The sequence below is a fragment of the Chenopodium quinoa genome, unplaced genomic scaffold, assembly GCF_001683475.1.
Source record: "Chenopodium quinoa cultivar QQ74 unplaced genomic scaffold, ASM168347v1, whole genome shotgun sequence".
Classification (NCBI taxonomy): domain Eukaryota; kingdom Viridiplantae; phylum Streptophyta; class Magnoliopsida; order Caryophyllales; family Amaranthaceae; genus Chenopodium; species Chenopodium quinoa.
The window spans coordinates 3,430,258-3,453,254 of NW_018745177.1; the positions used below are offsets into that span (position 1 = coordinate 3,430,258).

The 22,997-nt window shown below is 31.8% G+C and overlaps 3 protein-coding genes across 3 annotated transcripts; all 3 read left to right on the top strand.

Annotated features, from left to right (window-relative positions):
- Nucleotides 1-5,813: 5,813 nt before the first annotated feature.
- LOC110710793 (protein trichome birefringence-like 34) lies at nucleotides 5,814-10,754 on the top strand. Its single transcript, XM_021889135.1, has 5 exons — nucleotides 5,814-6,479; nucleotides 7,957-8,128; nucleotides 8,404-8,600; nucleotides 9,867-10,025; nucleotides 10,114-10,754. The coding sequence occupies exons 1-5, from the start codon at nucleotides 6,067-6,069 to the stop codon at nucleotides 10,463-10,465; spliced, it is 1,293 nt and encodes a 430-aa protein (XP_021744827.1). The 5' UTR covers nucleotides 5,814-6,066; the 3' UTR covers nucleotides 10,466-10,754.
- Nucleotides 10,755-11,793: 1,039 nt separating this feature from the next.
- On the top strand, nucleotides 11,794-13,807 carry LOC110710746. Its single transcript, XM_021889082.1, has 3 exons — nucleotides 11,794-11,911; nucleotides 13,046-13,089; nucleotides 13,179-13,807. Exon 3 carries the CDS (start codon nucleotides 13,179-13,181, stop codon nucleotides 13,671-13,673), a length of 495 nt encoding a protein of 164 aa, XP_021744774.1. The 5' UTR covers nucleotides 11,794-11,911; nucleotides 13,046-13,089; the 3' UTR covers nucleotides 13,674-13,807.
- Nucleotides 13,780-22,776, top strand: LOC110710692. Its single transcript, XM_021889023.1, has 7 exons — nucleotides 13,780-15,153; nucleotides 16,082-16,123; nucleotides 16,996-17,579; nucleotides 19,232-19,403; nucleotides 21,323-21,519; nucleotides 21,812-21,970; nucleotides 22,325-22,776. Exons 1-7 carry the CDS (start codon nucleotides 13,780-13,782, stop codon nucleotides 22,674-22,676), a joined length of 2,880 nt encoding a protein of 959 aa, XP_021744715.1. The 3' UTR covers nucleotides 22,677-22,776.
- Nucleotides 22,777-22,997: the final 221 nt, after the last annotated feature.

Consider the following 22,997-nt stretch of genomic DNA (forward strand, 5'->3'; position numbering starts at 1 on the left):
GTTAATCAATATGATAAACAAAATTTGTTTATCAAATGGAAAAATGGTAAATAAAACAACATAAATGCCCAGTCATCATGACATTTTCGTAAAGATATCAAAAACAGTGGAACCCATATTTACTAAAAAGTTGTTGATTTATTTACAATTTTGCCATTTGATAAAATTTTGTTTATCATATTGATAAACTTGTATTTTCTCCTAAACATGATACTAGAAATCATAAAGACATCCTAACATGACAATAGGAATCATAAAGACATCTTAACATGATACTAGGAATTAAAATAATATTCTAAACATGATTTCTAATCCAAATCAAAGAATAAAGATAGTAGATTTACTTACTTTGATCTGTTGACTTTCTTGCTATTAAAACAATAAACATATTATTAAGTTCAAGAAAGATTAAATCAATACCGTTAATAATTTAAATCAAATATTAATTAAAATATAGATTTGGGACAAACCCTCAAAACTATTAACCTTTCACGTCAAGGTCAAAGGCAATGTTCAGGAGGACAAGGAGTATTCAAATCTCGTGAATGAGGTATATATGGTGACTAATTGGGGAGAGTATCAAGGATGTGTTTAGTCTAGGCTAAGAAGAGAGAGAGAGAGAGAGAGAGAGAGAGAGAGAGAGAGAGAGAGAGAGAGGATATTGATGATGATTGTTAGTTATTGAAAACAAGGTGAAACAACCTCTATTATTTATAGGGAAAAAAGAGAGTCGAAGGATAAAAAAAGAGTGAGAATTCAAATCGGACTAAGATAGGTCCCGCGGCGCGACAGGTTCATCGCGGTGCGATATGTACGTCTATCGCGGCGCGATGATTTTGGAAAATTAAGAATGCGTACAGAGTTTGATTCTCAATCGAATTGGGTTAATCAAATATCCGTTTGTATTCTATTTTGACCGAATTTAGGATCATAAAAAAAGAGATGTTTTATTCAATATAAGTTCTTTGATTTCCTCAAAAAAATAAAAATAAAAAAAATTGATCTTTATCTTTTAAGAATGAAAATGATAAATTATAACGTTATAGAGATTCTAAAAGCTCATAATAATCCTAATGGATTTAGGATTAAAACAACCTTATAGAGGATTCTAGAAGCTTGTAATAAATCATAATTGGTTTAGGAATGAGACTAATGCATTTGGACCATTCACGTGATCATTGAGCCATAGGTACGGTAAGACTTGGTTCGGGTTTGATTTAGTATTTTGGTCATAACTTCTTTGTTATATATAAAATTTGGGCTTATAATATATCGTTGGAAAAATCTTTTCAAGCCCCATCCAACTAAACAACGATTGGACCAGAATCATGGACCGAAATAATCTAGTTTGGACAGTTTTATGGATTGGACATGAAATGAATGATTTTGGGTTTAAAGGCATGAAATAAATGACTTTGGATCAAAACTTTTAAGGAGGTTAGAAATACGTTCAACGCTTAAGGGAATTTCGCGAGACTCTTCAACTCTTCACTGAACTTGATAATCAAAGACGTGAAAGATACTCATCACTGAGTTTGATTTTTGGGGAGACACAATCAGATGTCTACACCACCTTTATATTGGTCATTGGAATTAATAAAGAAAAATATGTGCTTAGAAAAATGAATTCATGGCACTACTAAGCTATGAACTGTACAATGAACTTCCTAAAATTAAATCTTAATTTTATTAATTACCATTACCGTCAACCACCAATGAAATAACATAATTATGGACTAGCCGATTCTAAGTTTCTAACAGAATGTCTAAGAATTAACTTTGAAAGGAACGCATATGTTATTCATCTAGGTTGAATGTGGCAGCAACAAAATAAACAAATTAAATCAAAACTCTCAGATTCAAAGGAAGAGACTTGAATATTGCTCTTAGTCCTCTTAGGCTGTTACCATTATACAACCAACTTTGAGGAGATCATGAATTTTGACATGAGTGCCATGTTAGATTAGATTAAACAAAGTATAGTGGTCCACTGTTCATGTATAGTGAGCCTGGGCCTGACTCACCCACGGTTTGGGCTGTTGTTTCACTTCTCAACTGGCCCCTTTTGGACGAAAGCCCAAACCTCAATAAAAAAAAAGGTTTTCTGTACGGTAACTTTCTTGAATTTACTTTTCTATGTTGTGTCCTTCAATATGCAAAATGAGATCTTTACGTTTTTTTTTTTGCTAAATTTGAGCTCAATTTGGATCCTTAAGAGCCAATATAGGTCCTATTTGGCAAAACTAGCGGTAGTGGATAGTATTTAGATGTCGAGTAGGGGGTATCTGTTAGAGTAGCGAGTAGCTGTCAATTAGTAGTGAGTAGAGGTTAGCTGTCAATGAAGCGGTTAATAGTACGAGTATTTGATAAAACTAGCGGTTGAAATATTAAAATACAGCAAAAATACATGCATAATATTCATAAAGTAAACAAAATTTGTCAAAAACTACCCGGCCCACTACCTTTCAAACGCTGATATTACTGACGTTTGACAAAAACTACCTAAACGCTACCTCCACCGCTAACCGCTACATGAATTGCTACCCTATCAAATACACTTATATTTTCCTACTAATGTTTAGACTTAGTCCAAACGCTAACCGCTACCTAAAACGCTATCGCCAAACAGCGTTGTAGCTTCCAAAACCTTAAACGTAACATTTTTCAACACATAAATCGATAAGAGTGGGCCTCTCTAATGGAATTTGTAACGGCGGTATAATGGCAAGACTACTACTTATTTATACTTGGTAAATGTACTTGAGAGTTACAGTGTGAAAAGTGTTGTATCAAAGGGCACAACCTAGAAAAGTGAATTTGAAAAATTTGTTGTATAGAAAAATCTAAAAAATAGTTTAAGAATTTATGGGATGTAGAATAGATATGGATCAACCAACAACCAAATTAAGGCAAATCAATCAAAGCACAATTTGGATTGAAATGAACATTAGTACGTACGGATTAGTACATTCTAACTAATACCACTAGGGCTATAGGTATAGTTCGTTATACGTATCTTTGAATTAGCTAGTTTTTTCCTTTTCTTTTATTTTCTTTTATTTTAGTAGATATTAATATGGATCACAATAAATATGATGTAGAAGTGGTTTGATCTCGTGAATATCACCCTTTAAAGTCTTAAACCTTTAAACCTAGGGGTGGGGCACGAATATCTTAAGTTAGGGGGGCCGATGGTTGGATCAATATATAAATATATGGCTTATTTTTATAACCAATTTTCTTTTTCTAAATTGCATTATTATGATTTTTCATATTTAAAAAAATTTCAATAATAGATTACATGTTAAAATTATTAGCAATCTATTTTCCTTTGCATAAAACTAGTGCAAATCCACTTACTGACTATCAATCATTCACTTTAAAAGTTTCTTATTTCATGATCATATCGTCACAAAAAAAAAAAAAAAAAAAAAAAAAAATAAATAAATAAATAAATAAAATAAAAAAAAAGTGGTAATCCATAAACAAATTATTACTGAGCAATTATACAAAAGTAAAAAAAAATTGAATTTTATAAAATAAAAGCGATAATAAACTAATAATTACCCGATTTCATACAAGTAGAAGATGAAGAATTGAAAAGATAAATCACATAAGTAAAGAATTTGGGAAAAAAGAAAGAGGAAATAATAAAATGAAAGATCCAATATCCTTGGATTTATGAAGAAGTTTATGGAGTATAAAATTAGGGAGTTAGGGAGTCACCTTTGGGTAAAATTATAATGTTCTCCACAAAGTAATAAGTACACTAAGTAGCAGTGGCGTATCCAGGATTTCCGAGCAGTGGGTTCGGAATAAAAAAAAAAAAGAAATGACAATATATTAATTAAAGATTCAATACATAAGTTTAGATTTCGGATTACAAATGGATTATAATTAGAAATTTGATTAAAAAAAAAACCCCTACTAAAGCATTGTTCGAGTTTTCATACTTTAAAAAAAAGGAATATAAAGACAGCACCAAAACAACCATTAAACTGCACACTAACATAGTATGATATTCCAGACTTCCTTGTAAGGAAATATAAGGACCAAACCAAAAAACACCATTGGGCTGCACGCTTACACGATGCTATATATATGATGTGAAATTATTATATTTAACCCATTTTTAATTTATTATATTATTTTTTTAAAAAAAAAACTTTAAATTTTTTTTCAAAAATTCAATGGGTTCTATGAACCCACTTGAACCCAACCTGTATCCGCCACTGCTAAATAGGATCAATCCTTAAACCCATTCACCGCTAAGCCACTAGAATTTCAGCAACATTTATATGAATCATTAGTATATATACTAAAAAAAAACTACAGGCTGCTAGGGGCCAAGTAATAAAAGTATGGGCAGCGGGTTTGAGCTGCAGGGACCGAGCTTCTGCCAACCCCTCCTTAGCTCGATCCGCCCCTGCTTTAACCAATTAAATTTATTGATGATTCACTTTTTTTTTTTTTTAAACAATATTCCTCAAGGCATAAGACAAAAAAGATAAGAACTAATTTCCTATTATATTTTTTTTGCAAGAATTTCCTATTATATTATTACTTCTGTTTCATATTATTTGTAACTCATATGTTTGCACGGCCTCTTAGACAAAATTTGTTTATGTGTATTAAATGGAGAGAGGAAAATAAAGGTGCATGTGATGATGAGATAGATAGAGAGGGATGACAACTTAAAAAGAAAAGAAAACATTTGTTGTACATAATATGTAACAACTGTTTTTAGTAAATGTTGCATAAAATATAATGAAGCGAAAGTAGTACAAAAGAAAGAAACATTAGGTGTTAAACATATAATTCATCTATTTCTTTCTTAGTTGACATAATTGTTTAAATAATAGACACGTTTATCAATGCATGATTTCAAACCAGAATATCCTCAATTACTAGTACTCAGGCCGGGGTACATAATTGAAAAACTCGTAACCCTTTTTATGGTGCTTTATTCAATTTTGATAATCAATTAAGTAGAAGGAAAGGAAGGGAGAGTTCATCAAAGTTTGATCATATGCATTTGTAAGAGTGACTACATTAAAGTGTATCTTGGTACACAATTATAAGCTACGGATACAATGCAAGTTGGAGATTTCTTTCTTCCAAAAATTGCCAACCGATCCTTCACCTAATAAAGTATTTGAATTTGAGGGTCACACACTACTCACACCTATAAATAAAGTTTGACTTACCGAATTTGAAAACAACTCCAAACTAACCTTCTCATCTTTGTACCACTAATAAACTAGTTGTACAAGAGATGCTTGAAAAGCAATGCTACTATTTTAGGATAACAATTGATGTTAAATTTTTAGCATTAGTTATGAAACCAACTTTTATTTAATCTATTGAACGACAAGAAGGGCCCACTACACCCTAAAAGATTAAGGGTTTGTGACCAATTAACAATCACTAATGATAAAACTAGTGAAAAACTAGTGATAATTGTCAATTGCACATGGGGTTTTGATTTTGATTATCTATCTTTTTTTATCTAATTATTTGAAAGAAAATCTACTTATTCAAAATTACATTCATGAAAATGTACTATTTTAATTATATTTACAAAATCCTTAATTTTTCTCTATTATTACAAGCCTTTAAGTATTGTATATATATCGATATAACTTACTGTTATCTTATGTACCACCAATATATATATGATATTGAACTTATTTAACCTAAATTCAAGATAAATTAGAAGCTCCTTGTCAATCATTTAAGGAATATATTGGTGATAATTCCATAAAGAATAAAAATATCTCATGAAAAAAAGGGAGCAAGTTCCTAGCTGTTACAATCAATAAGGTGCTACATACTTCAAGTTAACTTAACATTGACCTATTATATTTTTTTTATATAAAAACTTAAAAAAGTGTTCCTAATCCATTCAACAAAACTAACCCTTAAAATATAAAATCATCTTTTTCACCTACAAATAAACATTTCTAAAGCATAAGAGTTGTGAATTGAAACAAAACACCCTAGACAAAATTAACATACAACATCATTACATTATAACAAGTTATTATTACTTACATATACAATAATATGGCTAAGTCACCCCAAATAATCCACAATAACATTACAAGCAACTCTACAATTTGGTCTTCAACATGGGGAATTAGAAGCAGCTTTCAAGTTCTAACGGTGATCCTCTTTGCTCTAGTCATATGTGTCCTATACTTCTCCCAAGGCCATGGCTCGGGTTCATCAATGTCGCCTTCATCATCGCCATCGTTGGAGATCCATAGTGTTGTTAGGGATAGTATGGAGGAAATACAAATGATGCCAGGGTGTGATTATTTTTCGGGGAAATGGGTGTATGATAATGAAACATATCCTTTATATAAGGAAAAAGAGTGTAGTTTTATGTCTGATCAATTGGCTTGTGAGAAGTTTGGACGTAAAGATTTGAGTTATCAGTATTGGAGATGGCAACCTTACCATTGTGACCTTCCAAGGTATTCTCTTTTTTTTTTTATATATAAATGATGTATGTTCATCATCATCTTTCTATAGATTTCTAAATTAATAAACTAAATTAAAATAATTATTATACTTCAAATCTTCAATTCAGTTGGGTCATGAAAGTATTGTGTTTTTTTTTTTTGTTTTTTTTTTTGGGGAGGGGTGTTGGTTTTCCGCTTTTAATTCCATTGAATAACAAGATGTGTTAGTCTCTCGATCTTTGCTTTTAATTTTATTTTACGAGTTGATGTACTGATATATATTCATTATAAATATTAAATATTAGCAAGTGTAATATATTATGGAGTAATATTCTAAATGACAACTATGGAGTTGACTAGTTGGGTATGTCTATGATTAAAAAATCAACATTAAGGATGAGAAAAGAAATTAAGTTAGTTTAAAACATAGGAGTAAATTTTAGAGGTAACATTAGGGTTGCTGAATGTTAGTTAAATATGTCGAAATGTTCATGAAATTTGCTCATTTGAAGGGAGTAGTATATTAGAGCATTGAGAGCCAGAAATATGTGTAATATTGAATTTACATACAAGTAGTGTTACACATATATACTCCTAAGCTACCTTATAAATTATCTTTAATTCTTCCAAAAAAAAAATGATCTTTAATTGTAAAATACTTTTAAATTAGGAGTTAGTCGCAATAAAACACGCACTAACGCAGATATGACATAACAGCCAACGATTATACATGAGTGACTTTACTCAATCTTGACTTGGAATCAACAAATTTTAAAAGTTTTATTTTACCACAAAAAAATTTCTAAAAATTGTTTTTTATCACCTACCATCAAGAAAACCGTTAAATTTAACGGTTAAAAAAATTTCTTCGATTTTCGTGCGCAAAACATGTTGATCATGGGTTTAAGGGGGCATTTGGCCCAATGAGTCCAATTTGAAGTCAAAATTGACAAAAAATGATCAAAAATGCCTCCTTTTGCATGTTATACGAAAACCAAGGTATTTTAAAACACGCAAAAGGAAGAATTTTCGATCATTTTTTGTCAATTTTTGACCTCAAATTAGACACAAAAGGGCCAAAATGCCCCCCAAAATCCCTAAAGATGATGTGTTTGGCACGGAAATCGAAAAAGTTAAAATATTCCAATAGTTTTTTGACAACATGTGGTAAAAAATTATTTTTAATTTTTTTTTGAAATAAAATTTTTAGAATTTTGGTAGTAAAAACAATTTTGTGATTTTTTAGTTGATAAAAGTCAAAAAATCCTAATTTAATTACATGTTTTTGGAGATTTATAAGATTTGTTGAGCACAAATTGCTGTTGAAAAAGCTGGTATTTTAAGCTATTTTTTGTGGGATTTTCCTTGTTTTTATGTTAAAAAAAGGTTCGGAGATTTATAAGATTTGTTGAGCACAAATTGCTGTTGAAAAAGCTGGTATTTTAAGCTATTTTTTGTGGGATTTTCCTTGTTTTTATGTTAAAAAAAGGTTCAATGCCACAGCATTGTTGGAGAAGCTAAGGAACAAAAGACTTGTGTACGTGGGAGATTCCTTGAATAGAGGGCAATGGATCTCTATGATTTGTTTGGTGGATTCCTCAATTCCTTCTTCCCTCAAATCCATGCAAACCAATGGCTCCTTATCAATCTTCAAAGCAATTGTAAGTACCCTTGCATCCATTTATAGCACTATAATTCTTATGTGCACCCGAGTACTTGTATAATTAGGTGTGAGTTGTTAAGGTGTCCATGATGAATTTTTGTTTATTGTTTTACTATCTGAGCAATTTTTAGCTCATTTCAAATAAGACAAAAGACACAAAGTATCACATTTATACCTAATTGTTGTACGTATTTGGGTGTATATTAGAGGTTGTATTGAAATAATGAAGGAATTGATAAACTAATGAAAAATAAATTGATGTGGACAATGCAGGAATACAATGCGACAATAGAGTTCTATTGGGCTCCGATGTTGATCGAGTCGAATTCGGATGATCCAGTGAAACACCGGGTGCCCGAGAGAATAGTGAGAACCCAAGCAATTGAGAAGCATGCTAGACATTGGACCAACGCTGACTTTCTTGTTTTTGACTCTTATTTGTGGTGGAAAAGGCCCTTCATGAAAGTATTGTAAGTATCTCTAATATACTGATTTAATTCTTTACTTTATAATAAGGAAATTTTGTAAATTACCACCTAAAAAAAGTATCAATTCCTAAATAACCACCCGTTAAAAATTTTATTTTAAATTATCACCCACTAAATAAATTTTTTGCGCAAATTACCACCTTTTTTAAATTCCGGTGGAATTTAGATGTATGGGGCCCACAGTCGTTACTTCCCTCCTAATTTTTTTTTTCTTTTTTGTCGATTTCACTATTGTAAGCTATTGAAGACTACTCCTCTCTCAACTCTCTTATTCAATTCTCTCTGCAAATCCACCTATCTCCATAATTTCTCACCCACTCTTCAAATTAGGATCCTAAATTGCTGATTAAAACCCTAAATTAGTTTTAGTTCACAAATAATGGTACTCCTTTCTAATTGGGGGTTTTGCTTGAAGCTTGATTGCGAATTGAAAGTAATTGCAATCACAATTTTCCCAGAATTAGCAGCAATTCAATGACAGAATACCAAAATTGAGTGTTGTACATGAACCCTAATTAACTAAACACTCAATTTTCCCCAATTAAATTACAATAAGAACCCTTCTTTGCGAAGAAAATCAACCCTAATCAACTAATCAACCAGTTTTCTCCAATTTAAGTACAATAAGAACCCTAAATTTAAAGAATGAAAGACTTTACCTTATGCGAATTCACCTATGAAGTTTCTTGAGGACGCTTCTGCAATTACAAGCTAGATGATATGCTTGGGGTGAACTTTGTGGAATTTGGGGAGAAATTGCAGTATAAATCGCAAATTAGGGTAGGAGATATGTTATATAGGAAAAAATCAGGGGGAATTCATTTGGGAAGCAAGAACTAGCCGTTATTAGCCATTAGGAGGGCCCCACACATTTGAATTCCACTAGAATTTTAAAAAAGGTGGTAATCTGCGCAAAAAATTAATTTAGTGGGTGGTAATTTAAAATAAAATTTTTAACGGGTGATTATTTAATTAGAAATTGATACTTTTTTGGGTGGTAATTTACAAAATTTCCTTATAATAATCTTTGCAATATTTTGTTTGAATTTGAAATTATACTTGTATACGTTGAGAAACTATATATAATACCGGCAAATACAAATATTGTGTGGTTACTCCATACATTTAAGAGTTTTTGATAGTTTATTCAATTCTTACAAACATAATGTTTACTTTTTGTGTTACTCCATCATGTTAAGATTTTTTTTTTCTATTTATGACTATGTTATGTATGTGAAATTTGTTAAGGTGGGGAAGTTTTGAAAGTTCAGACGGAATATATAAGGAGGTAGAAATGCTAAAGGGTTATGAAATGGCTCTTAGGACTTGGTCAGATTGGTTGGAAATCCATGTTAACCATTCCAAAACTCAGATTTTTTGGATGAGCATGTCTCCCACCCATGAAAGGTACATTTGGTCAATTACTCAATCGCGTTACATAAATGTTTATGCAACTTATGGGTCATATAAAATGGATATTTGCTTATATATGCAGGAGTGAAGATTGGGGTGGAGTAAGCGGGTTAAATTGTTACAATGAAACTCAATCAATAAAGAAGAAAGATTATTGGGGAAGTGGATCAGACACGAATATGATGAGACTAGTAGAAGCAGAAATTGAGAATTTGAACGAAAAGGGGTTAAACATCCAAATACTCAACATAACTCAACTCTCGGAGTATAGGAAAGAGGGTCACCCATCAATTCATAGAAAGCAATGGGAGCCTCTAACAGACGAACAATTATCAAACCCTAGTGGATATGCTGATTGTATACATTGGTGTCTTCCGGGTGTACCAGACACTTGGAATGAAATCCTCTACACTTACATTAATAGTTCCTTATAACATGTGGTATAAATTTTTTCTTTGTGTTTGAAGGGCTATAGTCATAGTATAGTTTGCTTGCATAGAATGATTTAAAATTAATTACCTTTGTGATGTTGTGGATTTTGCAATGGCCAAAGGCCTAAGCATAGTAAGCACTAAGCAATGCATTAATGTTGTGGATTTTGCAACGGCCAAAGGGCCTAAACAATGCAAAAGCAGTGTATAAGATTTTGCAATGGCCAAAGGGCCTAGACATGCAAAAACCTTGTATAAGATTATAAGGAAAACAAATTGTTAAGTTCTTTGATGGAGAGATTGTTTCTACTTTTCTTTTGAACATACCTCTTTAAATATGTGATAGTTCTTCCATTTTGTATCAATAGCAATGCATTTCTTTTCAATCTGTTTCGTATTAATTGTGAAATTTTCTTATTTAATTAATAAGTATTATTCACTTTTATTCTACAATACTGTTATTTTTCTCTCTCACTAACCTCACTTGTAGAATTATTTTATTATTTTTTTTCCTACTAACTATCAAATATTTCCTCACTAATTAATCAAACTCATTTAGTTTAAGAATAGATCATGCATTAAAAAAAAAATCAAAAACTAATGGCTTGTTTGGCATCGTTTTTTGTTTTCAGTTTCTTGTTTTTTTTAAAACTAAAAACCAAAAAAAGAAACAAGAAAAAGGTGTTTCCACTTTTCTGTTGTCAGTTTTCAAAATTATCATTATTTTAATAAGTTTGAATAATTTTTGACTCATTATGTGACTTATATTATATGGTTTTAAAAAACAAAAAACCAAAAAACAGAAAACCACAGTGATGTCAAACGAACCCTTACGTATTCATTGATTGAAGACCCTACCCAATTTTCTTTTTTTTTTTCTTTTTTTTTTAATTAGCAAAAATCAATTATTTGCTACAATATAACTATTGATGCATTTATGGAGGTGAGCAAGTAATAAGTAAAATGAATCAAGGAAAAAGGTGAAACAACGTTGTTACTTTGTTAGGACTAGGGGTGTACAAAAATTGGCCCGGACCTGAAACCGGACCTGAACCGACCTGAACCGGACCGGACCTGACCCGGACCTGTTGATTCAGGTCCGGTCCCGGTTCTTAAAAATCCAGGTTCCCGGTCCCGGTCCGGACCCGGTCCAAACCCGGGGTTTTCAGGTCCAGACCTGAAACCCGGGAAAATCGTAATTAAAAAAAAAAAAAAAAAAAAAAAAAAAAAAAAAAAAAAACAAGAAAATATCTGATTCTCTCAGCCTCCCTCAATCTCTTTCATATTTTTAAGTTCTAACCCTAACTCCCTAAGCCCAAATTGATTCTCTCAGCCTCCCTCAATCTCAACTTCTCAACGCGGCTGTCCTGCTGTCCCAACTCGCTCCGACCACCGCCCACTGCCGACACCTCCCTCATTCTCTCAGGCGATGCACACCGATAATATCTGGTAAGTATTTGCTTATAATTTTGGTATTTTTAATTCGAAATAATAAATTTAAGTGTGAGAATTTATATGTTTATTCTTGTTTCAAATTTTCAATTGCTTTTAATGATTGTTTGATGTTTGCATGTTGAATTTCTTATTTTTAGTTCATCTCTTTCGAATTTCTGTTTTTTTTTTTGGTTTTTTTGAGTTTAGGGTTCATAAGAATTAAGAAGTTTAGAGTTTAGGGTTCAAGTGCGAAATTTAGTTCGAAATTTTGTGTTTATTATGATTATTAAGATTAATTTAGTGCGAAAATTTGTGTGGTAGGGTGGGTTGGGGTGGGGTTATGGTGGGGTTACGGTGGTACGGTTCTGGTGTGTGGGGGTTAAGGGTTAAGGGGTGGCAGTGGGGTGGGGTGGGGTGGGTTGGGGTGGTGAGCAGGGGTGTGGGCAGTGGTGGATCTGGGTAGGGTAAGGGTTAGGGATGGGACTGTTTTAATTTTGCTACGTTGTTAGGTGTTCTCATCTAAAGATGAAAACTCGAGGGTTAAGAAATGGCTAGATGAGTATTGTTTATGATAGAAAATGTGTATTCAATTACCTTGAGCCCCTCTGCAGTACAATCAGAGACTTGCCAACCGTGATCTAGTGTTGAGAAAGTCCATGCACCTTTACAAATATGTCTATACATCTCCTTGAAATTTCCTGATGGATTCTCCTTAACCTGTTGCAATAGATCATAATAAACATTATTAGTTCAAATAATTTAAACTAATTTATAAGGTATGAATTCAAGGAGAATTGGACAAGAAACTCTATTTACATTTGAAAAACTTGTATGAAATACTTAAACCCTCTTCACTGTAGTTTTTTTTTTTTTTTTTTTTTTTTTGAAACCTTTTAAATGGAAGTTAAAGGTTTATAATGTTCTCTCATTTTTTTCTTAACATAAATTTCAGAAAGTTGAAAGTATTTCTAATGTGTATTGATATTTCTAATGTGTATATATGGACACTTTTTAAGCTAACTTATACTTTAAAATTTGTGTTTATTCCTGCTAGGCTGCTAAAAGTATGGACTCAGATTATTAAGATTAAATAAGTTGGCTAACCTGTGTGTAGTTCAGGGGTTCTTATTTTTGTTTTTATTCTTGCAGGGAGTGAAGGAAGTCAAGGAACCACAGATTCTTATTCTTGCAATGTAAGTTGCTCTTAAATTTTTTTATAAAATGGTATGTGTATATAATTGTTACTTTAAAATTACTTATATTGTATATAATTATATTGTAGATGGAGAGCTCTCAATCCAAACGGTCTGCTTCTTTTTCTGAACAAACGTCACAGCCACTTTCTGAAAAGGATATGGAAGAATTGCAATCTACTTTGCCTCCTGATAAGAAGCTAAAAGCGGGGCGGGAATATATATGGAACAGAAAAAGTAAGAGGAAAGCTGAGTATTGGAAATATTACTTAGAGTACGTCGAGAATGGAAAACTACGAGCTGAATGTAAGTTCTGTCCTAAAACTTTTGCTGCTGATGGTAATCTTAATGGTTCAAAAAATGTTAAAAACCATGCAGAATCATGTCTCGGTAATCCTATTAATATAGAAAAAGAAAAGGGCAAAGAAAAGCAAACTAAATTGTATTTTGATCAAGAACATGAGAGTAGTGAATTAAAGTGTGGGAGTAGGATTATTAACTTGAATGATGTTAGAGAGGCATTGATTCACATGATTATTGTTGATGAGTTACCATTTAAGCATGTGGAAAAAACCCGGTTTTAGGCACTTTGTGCAAGTTGCATGTCCACAATTTCACATTCCATCTCGTGTTACCATTGCTCGTGATTGTTTAAAGTTGTATTATAGTGAAAAAGAGAAATTGAGAGAAATGTTTAAGACATGTCAAAGAATTTCTGTGACCAATGATACTTGGACTTCAATACAAAGAATTAATTATATGTGTCTTACAGCTCATTTCATTGATAATGACTTGAAATTGAATAAAAAGATCATAAATTTTTGTCCAATTTCTAGTCATAAAGGAGAGGCTATTGGAAAAGCAGTTGAGGCATGTTTAGAGTATTGGGGTATTGATGATAAACTTTTTACTGTCACTGTTGATAATGCTTCTTCAAATGATGTTGCTTGTGCACACTTGAGTAGAATGGTTAGAAGAACAGGATGTATAAATGATGGAAAAAATCTTCATGTTAGATGCATTGCTCATATCATTAATTTAATTGTGTGGGATGGTATTAGAGAACATGGTGTGTGCATTGATAGAGTTAGAAATGCTGTGAAATATGTTAAGAATTCCCCTGCAAGAATACTTAGATTCAAAGATCTTGTGCAAAAAGCAAACATAGATTCAAAATCTTCTTTATCCTTTGATGTCCCCACTCGTTGGAACTCCACATACATAATGTTGGAAACGGCTTTGAAGTTTCGACGTGTTTTTAGTGGGTTATCTCTTCCTGATGGAGAGGATTTGAATGACAATGAAAGGCCTCCCGAACCCGAAGATTGGGAAAAAGTGGAGAGGTTGGTTTTGTTTCTAGAGGGGTTTTATCTGTTAACTAAACGAATTTCTGGTTCCCATTATGTGACAGCTAATAAAGGTTTAGGAGAAATTGCTTCTATGTATGATATGTTGAATAATTGGGAACAAAGTGAGGACTTGAATTTTCAAGCCATGGCCATTGCAATGAAAAAAAAGTTTGATAAGTATTGGGGGGATGTGGATAAGATGAATAAGTTCATTTATGTTGCTCTTCTTCTCGACCCTCACTCTAAGATGGTCATTGTTGAATTGACACTAACGGATATGCATGGACCGGAAAAGGGTACAAAACTTGCTAATGATGTGAAGGAGTTCTCTTACTCTTTATTTGAGGAATATAGAAAAATGTATGCTACTTCTAATATTCCAGATTGTGGAGATAATATGTCAATGGATATTGATAATAGTAAAGGAGTGGGTTCCGATTATGTGAGGAAACTAAAAGAAAGAGCAAAACGATTGAAGGGGACAAGTGGGTATGCGATAAGTGAGTTGGATAGGTACTTAAATGATCAATTAGGGCCGGAGGAGGAAGAACAAGATGCATTGACATGGTGGGGTAAGAATGGTCAGCGTTATGTGATTCTTAATCGCATGGCACGTGACATACAAGTCATCCCATTGTCGACCGTTGCATCGGAATCTGCTTTTAGTACGGGAGGTCGTACTCTAGATCCATTTCGGAGTTCTTTAACTCCTAAGGTAATGCATCGTTATCTTTTTATTTTATAAAATCAAGTTTGTTTATATCTTAATATGACTTTGTTTATACATATTTGTGTAATATTTTTGTATTGAAGATGGTTCAAGCGTTACTTTGCACACAAGATTGGCTTAGAGCTAAGGAAGTGCCAATTGTTGATGTGGAAGAAAATTTGAAAGAGTTAGAGGAAATAGAGAAAGGTAGTAATAATTTTATGTATTTGAAATTTTGTTACACCAAATTTATTATTTCATTGTTATCAATCATTAATATATTCTATATTGTATTTTATTTAGAGGTGCAACGTGGTGAATCTAATGATGTAGACGATGAAGTTGTTTTCGTGGACTCATTAGTGTGAATCACGCGATCAAAGGGAAAACAACTCGTTGGAGAATTTATGTATTTCTAGTACTTGAGAGTTGAGACTTAAGAGAATTTATGTAATTTTATGAGTTTTCGTGGACTTATTTGTATTTTCGGTGGACTCATTTGTATTTTTGGTGTTTGAGAATCGGGACTTTATAGACTTTATGTAGTTTTGTAATTGATAATTTTGGTTTGTATGTAATTATTAAATTATGCAACAGGTCTAAAAATCACAAAACAAGTCCATATGCAGGTCCATATGCAGGTCCAACAGGTTTTGTATTAAAAAAAAAACGAAAAAGACACAAAACAGGTCCATTCAGGTCCAAACCCGGACCGGACCTGATTTTTCAGGTCTGGCCCGGAACCGGACCTGTTAATTCAGGTCCGGTCCCCGGTCCTCATAATTACCCAATTCAGGTCCCCGGTCCAAACAGGCCCGGTCCAGATCCGGTCCGGTTTTGGACCGGTGTACACCCCTAGTTAGGACTTCATGGACTGATACGTTTTGGCACCAATTCATCTTCCGTGACCTTGCTTTTGGAGCTTGGATTATAGCCGAAGTTAGATATTTTCACTGAGCTTACTCTCTATTCCCAGGTATATATGGTCCTACATTTCTTACATCTTTTGGATGTTCCTCATAAATGAATTTTTTGTCGCGTTATTGATTTCGTTTTTTTAAGTGTTATACTCTTTATTTATATAATCATTTTTTATATGTACGAAATACTCTATTTGTTCTAAAATAATTAACATGATGAATTTTTATCTATAAAGTGTGAAATATCATTTTGAGCTTCTTTTAGTTACATCATATTATTGACAATTTTTTTTGGACATATTGTTGACATTTTTTTCATTTGTACTCGATATCAATAGCTCATCAACGTTATTGCCTCATAAGGACTCAACTCCATTGACCGATAGATTTTTCCCCATCTTTATCAAGAGGTTTTCCCAATGTGAATATTATTTTTATTTTTTCTTTAATTTTATCTTTAGTCATATAGATCGTCCCAATTTAATGTCATGCCGTTAACAAAATTTGGCATGAACCAAATACTCAAGATTTTTGTTCAACTATATATAGTAAATCTTTTAATCTTGAATTATTATTCTTATATTAATTAGTTATTATGTAGATCTCTAGATGAGTGAAAAATAATGAAACCAACAAGAATATCAGATCATTGTTTACATCTAACACTATTCTCCATTTTATAACCTCGTGCATTACACAAATTAACACCCATTATTATATTAAGGGGTATCATGGTGATGATTCAAACAAAGAATCGAAGTATCTACAATAAAATTATATCCAGGATTATTATGCTGTTGTTTTCAATAAGGTCAAAGTTGCTACCTAAGCTTACTCCAACCTTGGCACATGTATTTTCACATTAAATAAATATTCCAATAATTCATTCATTTTTCATACACCCAAAACTAACCAACTCCATTGAAAATATAAACCATCTCCTACACCAAAAACTAACCCAACCATTTCAAACTCATTAGATCACAATTATAAGTTCATTAACCAAACCCACAAAATTCTTAAACAAAAATGGCTAATAATTAAGCCTAATACACAACCTCAAATAAACCACAATTATACTAACATTAATAAAAACACTATGTCATCATTATCTTCTTCATCATGGGGTATTAGAACTAGCTTTCAACTTTTAACACCACTTATCCTTCTTGTTCTTGTTATCTCTATCTTCTACTTCACCCAAGACGACGGATCGAGTCTCAAACTCGATCCGTTATCTCCATTGTCATCGCCATCATTGTCGCCGCCTTTGGTAAACGACAATGAGGTTGTTATTAGGGATGGCAATGATACAAAGGAAGAAGTAAAAATGTTGCAAAAAAAGTGTGATTATTTTACGGGAAAATGGGTGTTTGATAATAAAACATACCCTTTATATGATGGAAAAGGGTGTGAATTTTTGTCAGATCTTATGGGTTGTGAGTTTTTTGGACGTCAAGATTTGAGTTATCAATATTGGAGATGGCAACCTCACCATTGTGACCTTCCAAGGTGTGTTCTTTTTCTCTCCTTTTTTTAAATTTTTTTTAAGGTTTTTATTTTCTTACAAAAATTTGTGAAAATGATGAGATAATATTTTTTGTTGTTAGAAGATACCAACAAGGTTACTACCTAGGAATTTTCACGTATAGTACAAAATTTTAATTTTGCATCATATATATCTCTTTTTTTTTAATAATTTTTTTTTTTGAAACTCCTTTTTTTAATTATTAAAATTTATCATTTTATTTATGCTCTTTCAAATTATCAATTATATTGCCTCCGACCTCCATTTAATTCTTGTTTCAAGGACTAATTTTTAAATATAAGTAAATTTAATTAAATGAAGTTGATAGAGTTGGAGATACAAAATTAATTTAAATTCAATTGGTTGCTTAAATTGGAAAATCACTTGTAATATTTATATTATAATTAACTCAAGGTAATAAACTAAACAAAAGAACGAAAATAGTTCAGTAAGTAGTTTGGCCTAACAAATCAGCTTGAGTTCACTTGAAATACAATGTTTCTATTGCATATACTACTATATAGGTTGAAAATTCAAAAAAACTAACTTGCCAATGGAATAAATTGCTTAGAATAGTATAACTAGAGAAGATGATGTGACAATAATTCAAAAGTAGGGGATAAAATAGCTAGCAATTAGAGTTGTTCTCAAAATGAATTAGGTGACAAATGAGTGAGTGAAAAAGTGTGATTATATGAATAAGAGGGTAGAGAAATAAAGAAGTTTGCCAATATTAGAATAAACTAAAAGTGAGTCGAATATTCTGAAGGATTCAATGAGTTGAACTTTTGGGAATGGTGAAAGTATAAGCATTTTTACTTTACAAACACTTCTTTCTTCTTAAAGAGTTACCCGTATTAGTTATTGCATTTATAATGAAAATATGATAAAAGTAGAAAAACTAAACTAGTTGATATATAATTTAGAAATGAAGAATAATTATGTTTTCTCACAATGTAATACTTTCTCCATTACTTTTCAATTTTTATGCTTTGACCATTTTTCTGTCTCGCAAAAAGATTTTAAAGGCAAAGATTAAAAAGCGAAGAAGAAAACGAGAGAATAAGTCATTAAAAATTGTCCTAAAAAAAGTCATTAAATTATGTAGTATCGAATAATTGATCCCATCTATCCGGAAAAAAAAAATTATTATGTCCAACTATAAATGCGGTTTAACCGCTGCTAATTATTGACTTTGGATCAACAAATTTACTACCAACTATTGTACTAAGACAGAATTAGAACCAATAACAATTAAGAAATCAAAATGTCAAACCTAATCTTGTTGACGTTTTGTTTTGAGCGTACGTACATTTCTAAATACTCAATATATTAACTCTAAAAGTACAATTTTAATAACTAATTCTGACACTACTATATGGCCATATGGGAGTAACGATTAAGTAGTAACAAGTTAGCAAGACTCATTATTAAAAATAAAGACTACTTACTTACTTAGACTAGTTATCAGCCCGAGTAATACTTTATGTTATTGTGTTGTAGTACGTTTGTACAAGTGTAGTTTATTCTTCTATTTTCTAATACGTGTTTTCCAGTATTAATCTGTGGTTAGTTGAAGGTAGTATGTATTTTAAGGTACTTGTGGGATTTATTTCCTTTGTGATGTTAAAAAAAGGTTCAATGCCACAGCATTGCTGGAGAAGCTAAGGAACAAGAGACTTATGTATGTTGGAGATTCTTTGAATAGAAATCAATGGGTCTCTATGATGTGTTTGGTGGATTCTTCAATTCCTTCTTCCTTCAAATCCATGCAAACCAATGGCTCCTTATTCACCTTCAAAGCCTTTGTAAGCATTTGCTTTTTCTTCGTTGATCCATGATTTTAGTTTGATTATTTTTATATATATTTACATGTTAAATGACAAATTTGACAAATTAATCAAGTCTTTACGTCCAAAAACTTTATAAATTAAAGTTTTTGACACATATAAGATTATAGGAGCATCCAGATGAGCAACATGCATATAATCATTAATACAAAGTCTTATATGTGGTTAGCCACATGGTGTGACCACTTCACATAATCACATATAAGACAATTAATTATGTAATAGGGGGTTACAGTGACGAGCAAATGAGATTACTCTAACGTATGTAAGTTACTTAAATGAGAAAAAAGGGTTACTTTCTTAAAAAAAGTGGAATTATTCTTTCATTTTTTAAAACAAAAGAATATGGGTTACTCGAATGAACAAATGAAGTTACTTATTTCTAAATTACTTGATTTCACTCGTATAATGAATTTGGTTTACTATTGTGGAATGGGAAAATACAAGTTAATATGCCAGATAAACGAATTTTTGTTAATCTGATGGCATTTTTGTAAATATATTGAAAAAGCAGGGTAATTTATTCAGTACTTTTGGTGAGATGTCCAATTACTGTTTGCCTTTTGCTTTTACTGTTTGGTGAGGAAATTACACATGAACCCCTCAACTAATATATGAAAAGATGCATATACCCCTCCACTGATACTTGAAAAGACAATTATACCCCCAGATAAACAATATGGGGAATTGTCTGGGTATCCCTTGGAATGGAATACAAGAGGTTACTCTTATGAAAAAATGAAATTACTCATACATATAAATAAAGATTACCCTTATAAATCAATGTGGCCACATCGTGTGGCTAGTCATATACAAGAGTTACGCAATGACGAATTACTCCGTATTAGATTACACGTATGAGAGTATGAGAATGGTATAAGAGCATGATTAGCATTGTACTTTGTAATTCAAATTTATGTCGTTTCATTAGATCTAATATATTATTTTAAATTTTATCTTCTTTGATTTCATACAAATTATTAGTCTACATGTTCAATTTCTTAAAATAATCTACATCATCATCATTATCATTATCATCAGTGTTACTACTACAAGGGTTCCAGAAGAAAACATAAAATAAGTATGACATAAATAAAATAAAATAGAAACATTTAGCATATAGCAACAGAGAGCAGGAAAGATAGAGATAAAAGCGGCTAAGTACCCGGTGCATTTATGATTGTTGTTTTAGATCTACATATATATTGAAACTTGAATCTTTTCTTCTTAATTATTGATCATGGAGATAACATATCATCATATAATGCATATCTAAGATCTCTTAAGCTTAATTCAAGGGTACGGCGTCTCATTATTTATTCAAGACTTGGTAATTTAATCAACTTAAGTACTTTCTAATCTCTTCTAGGATTTAAATTCTGCTTTAGTTATATATTCTCAGTGAGGGGCTAGGTAGATTGCTATCGTAGATTATTAGTTATATGTTTTCCAACAACTTTTGTGTACAAATAGATGATTACACCGTGTGACCACCTGACATAGATTAAATAACCTCTGATCGACCAAATAACCACTAACCGATTAGTACTCATAAACGAGTGAGTAACCCTTAGCCTATCAAGTAACCCCTAACCGAGTAAATAACCCAACACTAACAAATTAATCCCTATAATGGTTGGTCACACGATATGACCGGTCACATATAAAAGTTTGTGAATTTTTATTAAGCTATAAGATCATATCGGTTAAAACACGAGTTTATTGAAAAACAATAGAAGAATATTACTCTGTAAATAATTTGAGCGGTAGTGAAATGAAAATGTATTACCGTTGTATTTTTATACTCTGTACTATTTTTTTATAAAATTATTCCTATTATTTGTGATTTTAATATGGGTTGAATTTTTAACTTGAAGGAGTATAATGCGACAATAGAGTTCTATTGGGCCCCATTGTTGGTGGAGTCCAATGCAGATGACCCATTTAAACATCGAGTTGGGGATAGAATAGCCAGAACTCAAGCCATTGAAATGCATGCCAAACATTGGACTCACGCTGACTTCCTCATCTTTGACTCTTATTTGTGGTGGAGAGTTCCTTTCATGAAAATCTTGTAAGTTACTAACTCCGCAGTGCACTCATGCTAAAACACGGGATTAATTCCATGCGCCATAAACAAACTTAGACAACATATTTGGAATAACTTCTACTACCTCCGTTAAATGTATGTGGAACTTTGAAATATTTTATATCTCATAAATAATACTCCAAACTTACCAGTAACATTTAACGGAGGTAGTATTTATTTTATAGGTTTATCATTTGGTAGTGTTAATCAATACAGTAATAGTCTGTTAATTGTATTAAGAAGAATGGATCTTGACTATTTATGTACAAATGTTCAGGTGGGGAACCTTTGAAAGTCCAGACGGAGTATACAAGGAAGTAGAAATGTTAAAAGGTTATGAAATGGCATTGAGGACTTGGTCTGATTGGCTGGAAATTCATGTCAACCATTCTAAAACTCAGATTTTTTGGATGAGCTTGTCTCCTACTCATGAAAGGTACAATTATGAAATTGTTACAATTTGATTATATATACATTAACAAAACATTAATCATTAATACTACCTCCGTTACAGGTTATGTGCAACGATTAGACATTTTTCCTCTCTGCTTTACGTCAAATCGTTGCACATAATCTGTAACGGAGGTAGTAATTAGGTTAAATCTTGACATAGGCTACATGTTTCGTAGTTGTGTGACTAGAATGCTAAAAATGTTGGTTGATAAGTGTTACTCCATAATAAATAATGTTAATGTTATAAATTCATTACCATTACCAATGTTTATTATTGTCTTATAAACGACCTCAACAGTTGATATCCTTACATGTTTATATTGATGCAAATTTACAGGAGTGAAGAATGGGGAAGTACAGGTAGTCCAAACTGTTACAACGAAACACAGCCAATAATGATGCAAGATTATTGGGGAAGTGGCTCAGACCCAAATATGATGAAATTAGTGGAATCAACAATTGAGAATTTAAGGAAAAAGGGGTTAAATATCGAATTACTCAACATAACTCAACTCTCGGAATATAGAAAAGATGCACACCTATCAATTTATAGAAAGTTTTATGATCCTCTAACAAAAGAACAACTAGCAAACCCTAGTGGTTATGCTGATTGCTTTCATTGGTGCCTTCCTGGTGTACCCGATACTTGGAATGAAATCCTCTACGCTTACATTTTTAGTTCTTTGTGACACGTAGAAAATATACATCATATAAGTAGGAATTGATTATTTTGTAAGAGGGGTAAGAAAGAATAACAAAGAACATTAATATACAAATTTATTTTATTTATTGACAACGTGTTAATTTTGTGTATAAATAGGCAAGAGGAAATTTAATTATTCTAACAAATTACACAATACTTTTGTTCAAGACTTCATTTTCAACATGACCAATGCTATTTTCTTGTAACTTCTTTCAAATTTGAAAAAGAAAAATGTTTTTTATTTGCTAATGATGTTTTAGAGGCCATATTATTTCTCATACAAACCAATTCTATCAGCCATAGAGTA